The 16,641-nt window shown below is 44.2% G+C and overlaps 2 protein-coding genes across 2 annotated transcripts; one reads left to right on the top strand and one right to left on the bottom strand.

Annotated features, from left to right (window-relative positions):
• Positions 1-6,064: 6,064 nt before the first annotated feature.
• LOC115689973 (non-functional NADPH-dependent codeinone reductase 2-like) lies at positions 6,065-9,011 on the bottom strand. The gene is made up of 4 exons (XM_030616187.2): positions 8,402-9,011; positions 7,195-7,438; positions 6,880-7,059; positions 6,065-6,384 (listed from the first exon to the last, which is right to left on the bottom strand). The coding sequence occupies exons 1-4, from the start codon at positions 8,740-8,742 to the stop codon at positions 6,160-6,162; spliced, it is 990 nt and encodes a 329-aa protein (XP_030472047.2). The 5' UTR covers positions 8,743-9,011; the 3' UTR covers positions 6,065-6,159.
• Positions 9,012-12,439: 3,428 nt separating this feature from the next.
• Positions 12,440-16,635, top strand: LOC115689948 (inorganic phosphate transporter 2-1, chloroplastic-like). Its single transcript, XM_030616154.2, has 3 exons — positions 12,440-13,350; positions 15,291-15,482; positions 15,621-16,635. Exons 1-3 carry the CDS (start codon positions 12,646-12,648, stop codon positions 16,443-16,445), a joined length of 1,722 nt encoding a protein of 573 aa, XP_030472014.2. The 5' UTR covers positions 12,440-12,645; the 3' UTR covers positions 16,446-16,635.
• Positions 16,636-16,641: the final 6 nt, after the last annotated feature.

Raw genomic sequence — 16,641 nt, 5'->3', positions numbered from 1 at the left:
GTGTAATTCAACAAGAGATCTCAAAAGTGTTCACTTTGACCCGGAAGAAAGTCATGCTTGGATCTAGGAGTCATTGGCTAATTCAAACTTGTGACTAATGAGCCCACCAGCATGCCCTCTGAATAGAGTTCAATTTCACCATCTAACAGTTAGATTACTACAAGGACTAAACTTAGCTGCTGCTGCTCGCTAAAGGTCGCTCGTCTATTGATGTTTTTAATCGCGCACTGCACTCAACCGCACAAAATAAATTCACAAATCATACCGACAAAACCATCTCTCTCCCCCCTCAACCCACAGAGTCTGTCCTACTCCGCCGCCGTTGCCGCCGCCGCCACCCCCCGTCTCACCTCGGCCACCCCCAATGAACCTATTGCTAGCCGACCCCCATCATCAGCTCCTCCCTCGCTCAACCCCTTTCCCTCTCCTCGTCTTTGTTTGCCGTGGTCTTACCTCCACGCCCGAGGTCGGCGCTGGCCGTCGAGCTCGAGAGACCCACCGGAGGCCATCGCCGACCTTATACCGGTCGCCATCGAGGACGGCCCAAGCCCTACATCTCGCACGCACGAGTGCACGATAAGAGCAACAATGAACGAGCATCACCTAACGAGCAGCAGCCACGGCAAGTGACCCAACTTAGTCCCGTACTAGAAGTAACAAAAGGGGCGGACACCAAACAGATCCGTGAGAAAATTTTATGAAATTGGCGGGTATGCTCATATGGATCTAGTCAAATTTGCTTCCACAGAGATACACGCGCGGGGGTCAGGATGCTTGCCTCCATCAATCAAGCGCCACGTGTGTTTGGTGGTCTCTTCTGAGTTTTACACGCACAGCTTCACATTCCTTATAGGCTCAGTCCAGCCAGACTTGATCCTCACGCGCTAAACACGGTAGGTTACACGTGACCCTGGGCTTTACGAAAAAATTATTAAAACAGTCTTAAGTTTATTGCAATTATTATCAATTCCATCCTAAATTTATTTTAGTATTAATTTAGTCTAAACCTTTTGTATACATATCAAATCAGTCCATCCGGCTAATTTTGACCGATCGTCCTACGTGAAATGATCGACACTGACGTAGATAATTTTCAATAATATTTTGAATTATTTATTTATTTTTCTTTTCTTTCTCTTTCTTTCTTTTTTTTTTCCACCCTTCATCTTCAACCTTTAGCCGGTCACCGGAACTCGACGACCGGCAAGAGACAAGGGCGAGCCTCCCCCGCCCCAACCTCGCCAGGGGCCAGCAAGGCTCGCCCTCGCCAATGGCCGAGCGGCCTTTGTCCTGTCGTTGGTCGTCGACCAGCTAGAGGTTGAAGATAAAGAGGGAGGGAAAAATAGAAAGAGAAAGAAAAGAAAAAAAAAAGGCCGAATTGTCAATTCAATCCATCTGGCCTGTCAAAATTAGCCGGACAGATTGAATCGACACAAATATAAAAGGTTCAAGACTCAATTGGCACAAACAAGATTTAATATTGAATCAACATAATTACAATAAGTTTAGGACCGTTTTGGCAATCCTCCCCTTTTTTTTTATAAGAGGAGATGCAGTGAATATTAAATCATCAGTGTAATTAACGATTCTGATGCCACTTACGAAGGATAATCCATCCCACTACTACGGGAAATATAAGTCTTACATCACGACACGAAATCAACAACACAATATGGACTTTCTCATCACAAAAAAGTTCGAAACTTTACCGTTATTTTGAAATCATGACTCTCTCTCTCTCTTTTATTGAGAGTGCACTTGCTAATAAAATTCAAACATACATATAAACTTACATACATTGATATATATATGTATATATATATTTCAAAACTTGGAAAAAAAAATGAGGGATTGTGTTTAAGTTGAGTTCTAAGTAAGTAAAAAAAAAAAAATTGCGATTCATTTCTTAAGAAGAGAGGCAAAGAATGGGGGAACGAGGGAGCGGAAAAGGTGGGTGCCGCCATATCAGAAAGTCAGCGTTTGGCGGGGGGGGGGGGGCGCGAACCCCGAAAATGACAAACCTTCCCTGCGTTTTCTCGGCCATTCTGAAATCAATCTCTCCTTCCTTTTTGCGTTGTTCGAGGGGAAGAAGATCCGATTGTCGGCATTTAAATTCCCTCCCATCACATCAATGCCTCCATTCTCCTCCTTCCTCCTTCCCTTCACCCCCACCCCCCATCAAGTCAAATCAACCCCCCACCACCACTTTTTTATTCTCCCCCTTTTCATGCACACTTCGGATTTAAAACAAAATTGGAGTAAAACTTTTCTAGATTGATTTTGGCTACTTATTCTCCTTCCAATCGATTCAATTTTTTTTTGATTTTTTCCTTTTTTAGTTCCAAGTATCCGCAATTTCACAATATAGAGATACCGACGCTTTCTTTTCGAAGCTCAGCTAATTTTAAGTTTCGAGGGAACGCTGCTTGTGCCTTCTACTTAACGCCATAAAAAGAAATAGGAATGGTGGTCGAGTACGTTAAAGAAAATATCTTGTATCTTTAGAAGCGTTAAGTATTGATAAAGCGAGAAAAATGTAATATTGGAAATCATATATTTCGTTATTTAATTGATCAATAATATCCATTCGCTCGTCAAATAAATCCACTTGATGTAGAAACTTCATTCGCTGGTTGGGTAGAATTTGTTAAGTAAGAAAGTGATGATACCACAAAAAAAAACCTCAAATTATGTCCATTGTAATACAGATATCTAAAAAAAAATCATAAACATGTCTACTGTGATCCAGATACCCCTTTGTGTCACGAAAAAAAATCCAAACTTATATATATGTGACACATATACATTCTATTTCAATTCCATCCGATGTATATTTTGTCACACTGATATTTGTATCACAGTAAGTAAATTTAAGATTTTTAGTGATAAAAAAAAAGTTCAAGGCATTTGTGTCTCGATGGGTATAGTTTGGAGTTTTTTGCAGATTAATCCACTAAAAAAGCAATGGAACGTTCAATTCTTTATAGAGTAAAGTTAATAAATGCCTCAAAGCAATTGTTAACAGTAAAAAAACAAGTACCTTATTCTAAGTTGCTTAAAAAATAATCATATTTAATTTATCTAGTGAATTCAAATGGTTTCCCCATCATCAAAAGGACTATAAAAATTCATATTTGGTTTAACAAGTACCCACCATATAATTTTTTTTTTTCTGTTTTTCGCTAGAACCCACATTTTTTTTGAAAGGTAAAAAGTAGATACTTAAATTTTTTTTTTGAAATTGGGGCTATAATTAGACCACAACCATCATGTGAGGTAACTAATTGTACGGAACAAGAAATCCACAGCAAAGAACCAGGAAGGAGTGCGTGGGTGATCGTGACGATAAGACAATGTTCCCATAAAGAAGCCTTATTCGCCCCCAACCCCGATCGCCTCGAGAAACGAAGGGGTCCTCCTTAGATCCTTTGCTCTGAGTCTTGGATTTGGATTTTGCTTTTTTGTCTTTAGGGTGGTACAAATATAAATATGGCCATGAATATTTCTCACTTTCTTTATAAAAGGAAAAGGCTGACCCCTTTTTTTATGGTCTTTCTATTGATGCTGCTAAGCACCCCCTTTTGCTTCTTAATTTTTTCTCTTTTTCAGTAATTGTATAAACCTAACTTCAAAAATTTAGTGTCCATATGTGAGATATCCAATGTACCCTCGACATATAATCTTATCTCGATGAGCAAGGACGAGGTGAATGTGTAATTTGACGGGCGAGGCGGAGGGAACGGTTTTTTTCCTCGGCCGCTATGTGCACCGCTGTGGTTGAATATGAAGAGAAATTGGAGAAAGTGATGGAGCAACACCTATTTTATTTTATTTTTTCGGGTCGAAAAATTAATTTCCATTTCATTAAGTACGGGCCCAATTATACGATGAAAGGGGCTTCGCATCAAATGAGCTCCCAAAGAAGGGGAGGGAGATTTGAAACACTAGTTTTGTGAAAGGGCTTTATTTTTATGGGGCTTAACATCCTAGTATGCAAGCATATTTCTTTCTCTAGGACATTGGGCTAGAAGTGTCCTGTAGTCGGCGATGAGCGCGCGGACATCCCGGAGGCAGAGCGAGTCGCCCGTGAGAGAATCTATCGGACTTTAGATTGTTTTAGTCGAGTTCTATCCTATTTCTTTGTCTATTTTACAAGCCACTGTTTGTGTATATGCTATGGGCAGGTTTCGAAACTGTCCTCCTTTACTCGCGCTAAAGTTCAGTTCATATTTTGTTGAGAAGTCCTCGAGGGTTTGAAGACGTGCAATGGTTTCGACTTGCAAGCTCTGAAGAAACCTTCACTGTCTTCGAGAATCCATCAATCAATCTCCCCTCAAAATTGCGGCAAACGCAAGTTACGGAGCCTTTGGATGATCGATCCTTCATGGAAAGATCCGTCGATGTTTAGCTTCGCTACTCCTTTGTTCGGACGTTTCAGGCTCCTTTTGGCAAACAGGGCATGTCGGCATAGGTACTATCTTCATTATGAATGGATTTTCTCTAGTAGGCAGGGCACTTTGGCACACACTAGTCTGACTTTCGATAGAGTTTCTAGATTCCAAATCGTTTTCCAGAGAGCTGTGGGGGGTTTGGGTGGAAGATGAGGCCTGATTTACATTGTGCTTTGTCTAGCATCTCCGAGCTTGTTATAGCCACTTTGGACTCGGTAGCATCTTGATTGATTGCATGTCTAGACTAGCTTATCTGCGGTTGATGTTGTTGAGAGAGGAATAGCTACAGACGGACACTGGAATTTTGAAAATTGACATTGCATATTGTAGGAAAAACCTACAACACGGCTTTAATTATAATTTCCTTTCCCGCCTTTGAAAAAAAACTTTTGTTCAAGGCCTTCAAGCTCCATGTTCACTGTTGCCATGCTCCAAGCGAACATTTGCTTTTTAGATTGGCCACAGTTTGATGAAATACCCAAGTATTTATTTGCTTTATCAATTTCTGAGACTCTCATTTCCTGAGCCATGTTCCTTCCTAAAAGTTGTGGACATCCAGCACTAAAGTAGATTCATAACTTGAGCAAATCAATGGCCTGACTCGTGGTAAAACGGTACTGATTAGGATAGCAGTTCATTTATGACATTCCCTAATCTTTCTGTCAAGAAAAAGGATAGAGTCATTTGCAAACAATGAAAGGTCTAATGTAGGCGATGACTATTTAATTTGATACCTTTAAAGCTACCATCTTTTTTTGCATAAGGAATGAGAGTACACTCGCCACAATTATGAACAAGTTTGGGGATAATGGGTAACCCAGATAAAGTCCTATCGAAGGTTTGAAGTAGGGAAGAGGTTCCACGTTGAATTTAACATTCCCCGTTGAATTTAACACTAGAGATTCCTAGGTGACACATTGCATGACCTATGAAACCCATCTCTCACTGAATTGCATTTTTTAACATACAAATTTTCAAGAAATCCCATTCCACTCTATCATAGGCCTTTTTCATATCCAGTTTCAGAATAGCCTGAAATTTCTTTTTTCTCTTCCTAACTTTGAGTTGGTGTAGTACCTCCGGAAAATTGTAAGAAAAAGTTATAGATGTGAGCTTGCAATTAACTATCCACTAAAAAACAAAAACTATTCAGATTTTTCCATAAAAATAAATGTGTCACCCGGAACACGCAGTTTTTTACTCTAGTTCTTTTTTTTTTTTTAACTAGGGGCTACTTATTAACTTTGTCATTAAAATCTGAAATTTATTTTGAACGTACAATAATTATATAAAATTTTGTAAATGATTATGTATGACAATGTACGTATACTTTGAAAATCATTTCTAGCTGAACAAAAGTCCATCTGTGAGAATTGTAAGATTTTATGAAGTATTTCAAATGAAAACTAGAAATCACTTAAAAATAACATTTAATGCATTCGAATGCTGGCCACAAATAAAAGCAAGATTCGAATAAGTGCTAGCAAGTTCCCACAATTCTCTTCTTTTCGGCTGTGCTCAAAGGAGTTTCTACACTACAATGCACATATCACTCGATCAGCACAGCTTGTGCAGATGAGATGTCCTGCACAAAACAACCTGTCTCACAATCCACACCAAGAATCCACTCAACAGGACCAATAGAGAAGATGCTGGACAAAGGCTCAAGCCCCATGTCCTGGAGAAGAGTGCCATTTCAATCCAAGCTTCAGAGCTCTCCATCCCAAAGTTCTTCCACAGATTTGAATGGCCCTTTGGCTGAGACAAACTCTTCCTTGAGCATCATTTTCTTCTGTGGGATCCGCTCGATCTTCTCGTGGTCACCCTCCGTCAGTTCCCAGTCGAAGATGCTGAGGTTCTCCTTCAACCTCTCCTTGTTGAAGCTCTTCATCACAAAAGTGACTCCTTGCTCATATAGCCATCTCAGACATACCTGCCAAGAGCAATCCCAGATTGCTACTGTTATATTTACACATAATAATCCATTTTAAAATGCAAGTTTATGTCAATCTCCATCAAAATTTAGCAGCCTAGTCCTTTTTTTTACTATTGTAACTTTGAATGCTTGGATTTACTGATAATCGGGTGTCTTCTATGGCCGATTTACTTCTAATATGATTCGCATATGTACAAAAAATAGGAGTCAGAGCAATTTATCTGAAAACTTTAACATCTAAGATGTTGAAGAGATTAACAATCAACTTGATAGCACCACCCGCTGGGTGGCGCTGCTGGAGCGCGCATTCTTCCGCTCGCAAAGGTTGAGTGTTCGAATCCCGGGTGCCGTAGGGTGACTTAACCGGTGCACGTGTGTGGTGGCTAGCACGTGTCGCCCCGGGTTTACCTCCCGGCTGTCGGCCGTGCGGGGGTTCCCCGGGTCATCAAAAAAAAAAAAAAAAAAAAAAAACAATCAACTTGATAGCGAAACCTGGGCAATACTCTTTCCCCGAGCCTTCGCAATTTCCTTCAGAGATTCATTCTCCATGACTTCATTTGTTCCCCAATTCGTTCCTGGAGCTCCTAAGGGAGAGAATGCGGTGATGATGATGTTATTCGCTTTACAGAACTCTCTCAGCTTCTTCTGCTGCCAGAGAGGGTTCATTTCCACCTGAGAGACAAACATCATCCAAACAGTTAGCAGGTCATTTACAATGCGGACACTTGCATACTGCCATGTCGACTAGTCTTCAACTTCCTTTAATTTCTTGAACCAGAATTGTATGAATGAAAAAAACAGGCTCGCCTGATTTACTGTTGGAGGAATCTTGGCGAAGCTGAGGATGTTTCCGAGTTTCTTGCAAGAGAAGTTGCTGACTCCGATGGACTTTGTGAGACCTAACCTCTGGCATTCTTCCATGGCTGCCCAGACTGCCTCGAAATCCATTGTCATGAGGTCAGATTCGTCCACAGGGAACGTGTACGACCCTGGCTTACAGCTGATTGGCCAGTGGATGAGATAGAGGTCAAGGTAATCCAGTTGAAGATTGCTGCACATATAAAACAGTCATTGAAGTTCGGCTCGCCAAATATGGGAGAAAATGATTTTTACAAGAATCAAAACACTGACACTGATGCTAATGATGAAGTTAACATGGCCTTCAACATATATGGCTTCGGTTCAGAAACCGTATAACACGATGACTGGAAAAGCCAATCATGAGTGTCTGATAAATTCAGCAACAATATCATTCTCTTCTTCCATTACCTATTAACTGAAGGAAAGGAGGCTCACTCACAGTCATAGCCAGTAGACAACTCGATAATCGCATAGGACAGTACACCTAACATAAACAAATTTCATTCTACAAGTGCAACTGATGCAGAGAAAAACACTCTTTAGTCCGTCATGGTGCAAATTGTTTGAGCTACAACTGATGTGAATTCGAGTTTATTCGTTCTTTCACATGAATTCATCCTTTCAAGTTTCAATTACAGCTATAGATGTTCCTTACCCCAAGAATCCAAGAGGGCTCCAACTTAGAAAAACGGAGTGGCATCGCTACAAAATTTGGTGTTAGAAGTTGCCCAGCTCAAGTCTAAGGAACATCCATGAAACAAGCTAAACAGCAAGCATGATCATCTTTCTTAGGAAGACCACTAATTTCTGTTGGTGCCTCAACAGCTGATCGGACAAACAAGAACTATGAAGGGTAACCAGCCAACAAGGTACTCTGTTGTCACTAGTCAATATGTTTTAACTCATCCTTTTGAAATCATTAACCAACAATAATTGGTCCAACTAGATATGTTGATAGCTGGATCGCAGTACAACGATCTACTAATTCCAGAACGAAGACAGGCCCAGATAGCAGGATTCTGCAGAAAACAGTTTGCAAGCAACAACACCAAAAGTGATCGAAACAATCAACCTCAACTTTATGCAAAAATCACGAACAACATAGCGACCATACAATTCATAGTTGAGCTAAGGCCCAATCGATAATGATTACCTCAGCGACTTCCTGAGTGCAGGCACAACGCGATCAGCATGAGCATCGCTGCTCCAGAGCTTCGAGGTGATGAAGAGCTCAGCCCTCGAGCCGACGAGCCCGAGCCCGAGCGCTTCGGCCAGGACTTCCCCGAGCGGCTCCTCCGATCCGTACATGGAAGCCGTGTCGAAGTGCCTGTAGCCGAGCTTGATCGCCTCCAGCACCGCCGACCTCATCGCGACCGCGTCGAGGGGTTCCGCCGCCGTGCCCAGGCCGATCACCGGCATCGGGCGGCTCCCAGCGGCGGCGGAGCTAAGCCGCACCTCCGGGACCCCGATCGACGGTCCTGAAGCGCTCTCCATTGCTGCTCGAACTTCGACTGCTTGCGAAGACAGTGTGCAGAAGAATTGAGAATGGTTTCGGGGGCTTTCGGCACGCGAAGTGGAGTGAGCAGGTCAGGCGTCACGAGTCAAAAAGGTTGCAGGTTGAGAGCGTAACCGACAGTCCTAGCCGCCATCAAGCTTTCAACGTAATTTTTAGCGCTCCCATGATCACAAGTTCAGCTCCAACTTGGCGACCACGGTGGACCCTCGCCGTGCAGCGTCCACGCCTCTCGTATCCCGTCTGACATTGTTCGTGCGTGGCACGGACGGAGGGAACCTTGAAGAAGCTTCAGGATCGGCGAAGGTGGTCTTGTCTTCTTCGAAATTGGACCGTTGACCTTGAGGTTGCGGGCTGAGACAAGGCCAAGTACGTTGTGATATTTCCTAGACTTGACGTGTGATGCTCCAGTTCTCCTCTCTCTTTTGCCACTTCTGACATTCCCCCTCCGCACGGGCACGACCACAACTTGCCAACCACTCGGCAGAGTCGCCTTCCACCGCGCCGCGGTTTCTACCGCTACTCCGCGGCCTCTCTCTCTCTCTCTCGACCCTTCTCACGCGGCCTCTTCTCTCGTTTGTCCCTCGCTGCTGCGGCGGCCAAATGTCGTATTTGTGCTGGATTGATAGATTAATAGAATTTGGTTTCCTCCATTGCTGACCTGCGAACCGTAGAGAAAGAAGTCTATTGGGAATCTATTCGGGGGGATCCTCAAGTGCCTACAATGAGTAAGGTGGGAAGTTGAAAGATTATGGAGAAGGGTTAGGGAAATTGACCATTATATTTGGGGATACTTGTTATGATCTTGGTGTTTTTGAGTATTTGTACTAACCATTGAACACCCTTTTATACTAGAGGTGGAAATAAAAATCCAAAAATCTGAAACCCCCCCTTCTCGCTCGACCGGAAATTCCTTAATTTGAATAGCCCGAGGCAAGGTTTTCGCGCTAATTTGATTTTACCACTCAGGTAGGGCCAAGCTGTCAAGCTACATACCATGCGGCACGTTTATATTTGGGATAATGACATAAATAATCCATGAACTTTGGCCCAATATGCAGTATGATCACCAAATTTTTAATTTTTTCAATATAATCCCGAAATTACCCAACGTGCAATGTGGTCCCTGAACTTTTAATTTAGTCAATGTGGTTATTGAACTATATGAAAATATTTGATGTGGATCACATAATCCGGAGATTAAATAGAACTTTCACTAAAAGTCCAAGGACCACATAGTACAATTTAAAAATTTAGGGATGATATTGCACATTGGGTTAAAGTTCAGGAACTACATTGAACAAATTAAAAGTTCAGGGTCATATTGCACACTAAGCAGGGTCATATTGCACACTAAGCTAAAAGTCAGAGACCACTTGTGTCATATATCCCTTAATATTTCATATATATATATATAGAGTGAAGGGCTCTAATTTAAAAATATTTGAAACTTGGTTGATGGGCTCTTGAAGTATAAAGCCTGGGCACTCGTGTCAAATGATTACCCTTTAGCACATTAGAAATTCCACGAAATTCGAGTTGGAAAGGACAACAATTCGGCATTCCAATTAGGGGAAAATTATCCAAAATTTTTTAAATCTATTGAACTTTTGTTAATTAAGTACGAAACCCTTTAATTATATCAATTGAGTACTAAACTTTTCATGTTTAGAAAAAAAAAAGTAAAGGAGGAAGAGAAGAAAAGAAAAAAAAAAGGAAAAATAAAAAATTAATGAAAAATTCGAAAAAAATATTAAAAATTGTTCGCGTTAGCACCGACTGTCCTATGTCGATCGTACCACATAGGATGGTCAATATTCACGTCAGCGATTTTTTGGAAAAAATTGGCTGGATAGACTCAATTGGCAAAATGTGAAAGGTTTAAAACTCAATTGATACAATTAAAAGGTTTAAAACTGAATTGACAAAAGCGCAATAGGCTTAGGACTTTTTGAACAATTTTCTCTTCCAACGAGTGCTTTCCTTGCGACTTTTCGAATTTTGGGCTTAGCCTAGCCAGAACCGAACAGGCCCCGAAACGTTGCCCGAATCACAACCATCTCTCAATTGGCATAATTCCTTAAAAAATCCCTAACTTTAGGTCTAGTCCAAATTTGTCAGGAATTTTTTTTTGTTAAAAAAAAATCACAAACTTTTAATATAGTCTCAAATTTGCCCCAGTTAATCTTTCGTCCAAAAACCGCCATTAATCGTTTGACGTGACATTTTCATGTTAGCAATAAATCTACATCAACAAGGTGACGTGGCAAATTTTCTCCAAAACAAATCTGTTCCTTGATATTACAATTAGAAAAATTAGGGACGAGTAATGGCGATTTTTAGACGGAGGGCTGACGGAAACAAATTTGAAACTAGAGTTAAAGTTAGTGATTTTTTTTAGACAAAAAAAAATTGTGGATTTTTTTCTAGATAAAAAAAAATCAGGACATATTTCGACTGGACCTAAAATGGTTTGAGGTAAAATTGGGGCTTTTCAGGAGATTAGGGCTGCGAATGATAACCATTCTATTTCTATTTTCTGTTCCAAAAATAAGTTTGGAACAGAAATCCGTTTGGTAACGCAATTTCATTTTTCAATTTTTGGAACAAATTTTGATTTTAGAATTAGGTTTGAAACAGAAATAAGAAGAAATTTTTTTTCAACTTTTCTATTTCCGGAACTAAAATGAGAAATTCTTCTTATCGCTTACCCTTGCTACTAGTCGGCCACTCATCCACTGCCCATTGCCGCCCACTTGCCGGCCGCCGCCTCCCGCCGTTGGCCGTCTCTCGCCGACAGCCGCCGTGGGCTGCCATCCGCCGGCTATTGTCTCCCATCGTTGGTCGTCTTCCTCCCGTCGCCGGTCGTTGCCCACCTCCTGCCGTTGCCGGACGCCGACCGCCTCCAATCGGCCGTTCTCCACACTGGCCGCATCACGGTCCACCGCCGCCTCCCCCCACTGTTCGCCGCCCGCCTTTTGCTACCATCGTCCGCCCTCCTCCCGCTGCCGCCCCTCTCCAGTCACCCGCCTCCCACCGCTGCCCGATGCCAGCCGCTGTCCTCCGCACTGGCCACGTAGCCGTTCGTCGCCGCCTCCCCCCACCGTTCGCTGCCACCGTCCGCCCTCCTTCCGCTGCCACCCCCCTCCCACCGCCGGCCGTTGTCCGCCTCCCGCCGCTGCCCAACGCTAGCCGCCTTCAGCTGCCATCCTCCGCACTAACCGCGTTGCCGTCCGCTGCCACCATCCGTCGCTCGCTGTCCGCCACCGCCATCCGCCCACCGTCCACTCGCCGGTCACCCGAGAGGAAGAAATTTTGTGCTGTTATCAAACAAATTTTTGTTTCGGGAATAGAAATTTTGTGTCGTTATCAAATGTATTTTTTTGCTCAGAAACTCGTCCAGGAACAGAAATAGAAAAATCTATTTCTTGCTAGAAATTGATTTCTGAAATAGAATGATTGTCATTCGCAGTCTAGGCCTCTCTCAATTTATTTTTATTTTTGAGTAATTTATTTTTTGGTCTAATATATATTGTAGTTTGAATTGAAGTCAATAATAAGACTTTTGGAAGAGCCAACAAGCACCACTCATTTGAAGAGAGTAGAGCAACAAGCAGCCAAATCCACTCCGTACCAAACTCCCTCCTCCGTCTTTCCACCAGAAAAACTCTTCTATTGAAAAAAAACGAAAAAAAATCAATGAAATCTCTTCCATCTTCTTCATCTCCATCTCCACCTTCATCTCCCTCCCATTTCTCCCTCCTCCTCCCATGGCCGCCGCCGCCGCCGCCGCCGTCGCCAGTACTCCTACCTAACAGCGATCCGGCAGCCACCATCCCCATTACTCTCTCGCCACCTCTTCCCCCTCCGCATACAGCCAACTCATGACTTCTTCTTACTTCTTATCCTCCACCAAACAGTACACCACACCTGAACCCCTCCTCCTCCACCACCGCCACCTCCGCCGCCACCACCTCCCAAGACACCGAGTCCTTTCCCTACTATCCTCCGCCGTTGGCGAAGCTCACTTCCCGCAGAAACCATCCACCTTCTCTCTCCAACTGCTCCGACCCTCCGCCCGCTTCAGGAAGCCTTCCTTTGCCACCACCGTCTCATCCTCCTTCGAGGGCGAAGAAGGAGGAGAGCAGCGACGGGATGAGGTGCCGGGAGGTATGGCGGAGGAGTTCCACATCTCGTCGAGCACCGCGACAGCGATCTCGGTCCTCATAGCCGTCGCCGTCCTGTCCTTGCCGCTGCTGATGAAGTCGCAGCTGGGGGTGGGGGCGCCGCTGAAGAGCCGGGCACTGACGTACGTGACGCTGCTGTTCGGGTTCTACATGGCGTGGAACATCGGGGCGAACGACGTGGCGAACGCGATGGGGACGTCGGTGGGGTCGGGGGCGCTGACGCTGCCGCAGGCGGTGGTGACGGCGGCGGTGCTGGAGTTCTCCGGGGCGCTGCTGATGGGGACGCACGTGACCAGCACGATGCAGAAGGGCATCCTGGTGGCCGGCGTCTTCCAGGGCAAGGACACCCTCCTCTTCGCCGGCCTCCTCTCCTCTCTCGCCGCCGCCGGCACTTGGCTCCAGGTACCATGTTTGCTACTTTTATTTCGGGATCAACTCTTGTTGTCGTGCGGTATTTAGTGTTTGTGTTATGAACTGTTTTGTGCGTTTAGTATGGTTCTATGAAAGTTCATATAGATATATATAGTGGCGGAATCGAGTCATGTCTCATTGGAAATCATGTCATTTGGATTCATAAGGATATAAAAATTACGTACTTTATCTAGATACTTATACAAAAAAAAAATGCAAGAAAAAAGAAAAGGAGTAGAGAAATAGGGAAAAATTCAAGAAAAATAAAAGGCAGAACACATGTCGCGATAGCATTGACAACTTATAACTTTTTTTAGTAATTATGCATGACTATTAGGTGTAGAGACTAGACATAAGAAATATGATTAATGAGATAGATGCGGCTCAGCCCATGCGAGGGTAAAACGAGGTCCGTGCGACCCTCGCCGGCCCTCGAGAGCTAAGGTAAAGGGATCGGTAGACCTTTTACCTAGGCTAGGCAAGCGCGGCCTAGCTTTCGATAGAGCTCACGAGGGTTGCACCTCCCCTTGCCTAGGCGGAGGCAAGGGTCATCATGCTTCCCTCGTCCATGGCTCGAGAAAGTTGGCCGTCAGGGTCAGGGTAGACCGCACGATCAGCCCTTGCAAGGGCATGAGGATTTTCGTGCGACCCTCATCGGCCCTAGCCTAGGTAAGGTCATGCGCACCCCTTGCCAAAGCCCTTGAGGGCCGAGAAAGGCAACCGTGGTCGGGCTAGACCACGGCCATTGCAGGCCACCCGGTCCTTGTCTCCCCTGATTTTCTTTTGATCTATGTGCTCTTCACACCTTTTTTGTTTTTTGGACGATGGCACAAACAGTTCCTAAACTTTGTGATTCAATGTATAATGTGGTCCTTAAATTTTTAATTTGTTCAACGCAGTCCATGAACTTTAGCCTAACGTGCAATGTGATCCCCGAACTTTTAATTTGTTCAATGTGATCCCTAGACTTTTGGTATATGTTCAATATAGTCCCTGAATTTGAATTAATGAAAAAACAACATTGAACATTTTAATATAATTCAGGGACTAAATTGAACATGTATCAAAAGTTCAAGGACGAAATTGAACAAATTAAAAGTTCACGGGCCACATTGCACATCGGACTAAAGTTCATGGACTGTTTGTGTCAATTTCCCTTTTTTTTAGTGATATAATAAAACTTTCCATGGTAGCAGTTTACATATGAAACGATGTTTCGGTATCTATGCAAGGCATTGCCAAAATTTCTAAGAGGGATTTATTTAAATCTTAAAGCTTCATGCTCCTCGTGCATCATTTCACATGGATTTTCTATGGTTTGAAAACTGATCCATTGCCCTATAAATATCTTACCCTAGTATATTTTCTCGTATTTATTACGAACCAAATGCGCTTGCGCACAAACACTTATAAAAATTTCTTAACGAATGATCAAGATTTAATACTTTTGTGATCAAATGGTTATCAAATTTCAAGTATAAGATCCTTGGGGTTAGCCATTGTATTTTATAGTCATTACTCATTAGAATTTGCTAAAATCTTCTCTCGGCCACTGTAAGGGCATGATGCCCTGTGAGCCAAACCCCTAAAACAATGCTTTTCTAACTCAAAGCCCTTGCCAAGATTGGAAAATTATAGCTTCTTCCCCCAACTTCAATCCAACAGAAGTTGATAGCCATGGCGTAAAAGCCACACAAGAAGAAGCTCATAAGCTCATCAACACTCACTTCGTTCTAAGATGCACAGAGAAGTCAGCTTGCTCTAGCTTCTTGATCTGCATCAGTGATGTCTGCAGTGTATAGTCTATGCCAGTGCTTGTAAGGGTCGAAGGACAGGGCAGCGAAAAAGGGGCACGCCGGAGTTGTTAATAGCTTGCCAACAAAGCCGTTGTTGGGCTTAGTAAGTTAATGTTGGGTTATTGGTTTGATCAGGTTGCATCCTACTATGGTTGGCCCGTCTCCACCACACACTGCATCGTAGGATCAATGGTTGGGTTCGGCCTCGTGTACGGAGGACCGGGCGCTGTTTTCTGGAAGTCGCTGGCGAGGGTGATGTCGTCGTGGGTTATTTCGCCTCTGATGGGCGCTCTCGTCTCGTTCCTTGTCTACAAATGCATCCGCCGGGTATGTTCAGACATCTGAATAGAGTAGTCTGCTTCGACTTCGTAACGTTCAAAGTGCAGATGTCTAAGATATGCTTCCTTTGTTTGAGACCTAACCTTGGTTTTAGCTCTGCTTCTAATTGACCTTTGCTATGTCCAGTTTGTGTACAGTGCTCCGAATCCAGGACGGGCTGCCGCCACTGCTGCACCGGTTGCGGTGTTTGTCGGCGTAACCACAATCTCTTTTGTGGCTTTCCCGCTCAGCAAGAGCTTTCCTCTGGCTCTGGCCCAGGCTTTAGCTTGTGGCACGGCTGGTGCGGTCTTGGTTTACAGAATCATCCGGAAACAGCTCGGTCATCTCCTCGACAAAGCCGACTCACCAGGGACAGAGCCAAAAGAAGCGGCCATGCTCAATCAAAACATCGGATTCCTGACCGAAATCGCCGGCCCGAAAGGCACCCAACTGGAGATAGTGTACGGGGTCTTTGGGTACATGCAAATCCTGTCAGCCTGCTTCATGTCGTTTGCTCACGGGGGGAACGACGTATCGAATGCCATCGGTCCATTGGCCGCTGCGCTGTCCATTCTTCAAGGCGGGGCGAGTGGGGCCGAGATCGTGATCCCGACCGACGTTCTCGCTTGGGGAGGATTCGGGATCGTCGCGGGTCTGATGATGTGGGGGTACAGAGTGATCGCCACGATCGGGAAGAAGATAACGGAGCTCACGCCGACCAGAGGCTTCGCCGCCGAGTTTGCAGCAGCCACCGTGGTTCTCTTCGCATCAAAGCTGTGCCTGCCGATCTCAGCCACTCACACGCTGGTCGGCGCCGTCATGGGAGTCGGGTTCGCTAGAGGACTGAACAGCGTGAGAGCGGAGACCGTCAGGGAGATTGTGGCCTCCTGGGCAGTGACAATCCCTGTTGGTGCGCTCTTTGCGGTCGTCTACACATGGATATTGACGAAGCTCTTGTCATACATATTGTGAGCAAATGATTCGCTGGTTCAATGCCTCTGTTGTTGTGATTCAGCCTTTGCTCTCTTCCCTGATGATTCTGGGGGATGATTTTGGTTTTCTCCGAACTTTGATAAGGCGATTCCCGTCGAGCCGAAGCGTGCATCCCATCTCGAACAAGAGCTTCCCATCAATTTTGCTTCTTCTGCTTGTGTTTGTTTCAGAGCTC

The sequence above is a fragment of the Syzygium oleosum genome, unplaced genomic scaffold (genome assembly GCF_021117445.2).
Source record: "Syzygium oleosum isolate NSW1041296 unplaced genomic scaffold, Sole_v2.1 Sole_v2.01, whole genome shotgun sequence".
Classification (NCBI taxonomy): Eukaryota; Viridiplantae; Streptophyta; class Magnoliopsida; order Myrtales; family Myrtaceae; genus Syzygium; species Syzygium oleosum.
Note: the sequence above shows the minus strand (reverse complement) of the source record. Positions and strands in the feature narration are given on the sequence as shown.

Coding starts and splice junctions, on each gene's coding strand:
- LOC115689973 (XM_030616187.2), bottom strand. CDS start 8,742: ATGGAGAGCGCTTCAGGACCGTCGATCGGGGTCCCGGAGGTGCGGCTT. Junction 7,439..8,401: donor GCACTCAGGAAGTCGCTGAG/GTAATCATTATC, acceptor TTATATGTGCAG/CAATCTTCAACTGGATTACC. Junction 6,385..6,879: donor GGGGAAAGAGTATTGCCCAG/GTTTCGCTATCA, acceptor TGCTCTTGGCAG/GTATGTCTGAGATGGCTATA.
- LOC115689948 (XM_030616154.2), top strand. CDS start 12,646: ATGACTTCTTCTTACTTCTTATCCTCCACCAAACAGTACACCACACCT. Junction 13,351..15,290: donor CCGCCGGCACTTGGCTCCAG/GTACCATGTTTG, acceptor TGGTTTGATCAG/GTTGCATCCTACTATGGTTG. Junction 15,483..15,620: donor TCTACAAATGCATCCGCCGG/GTATGTTCAGAC, acceptor TGCTATGTCCAG/TTTGTGTACAGTGCTCCGAA.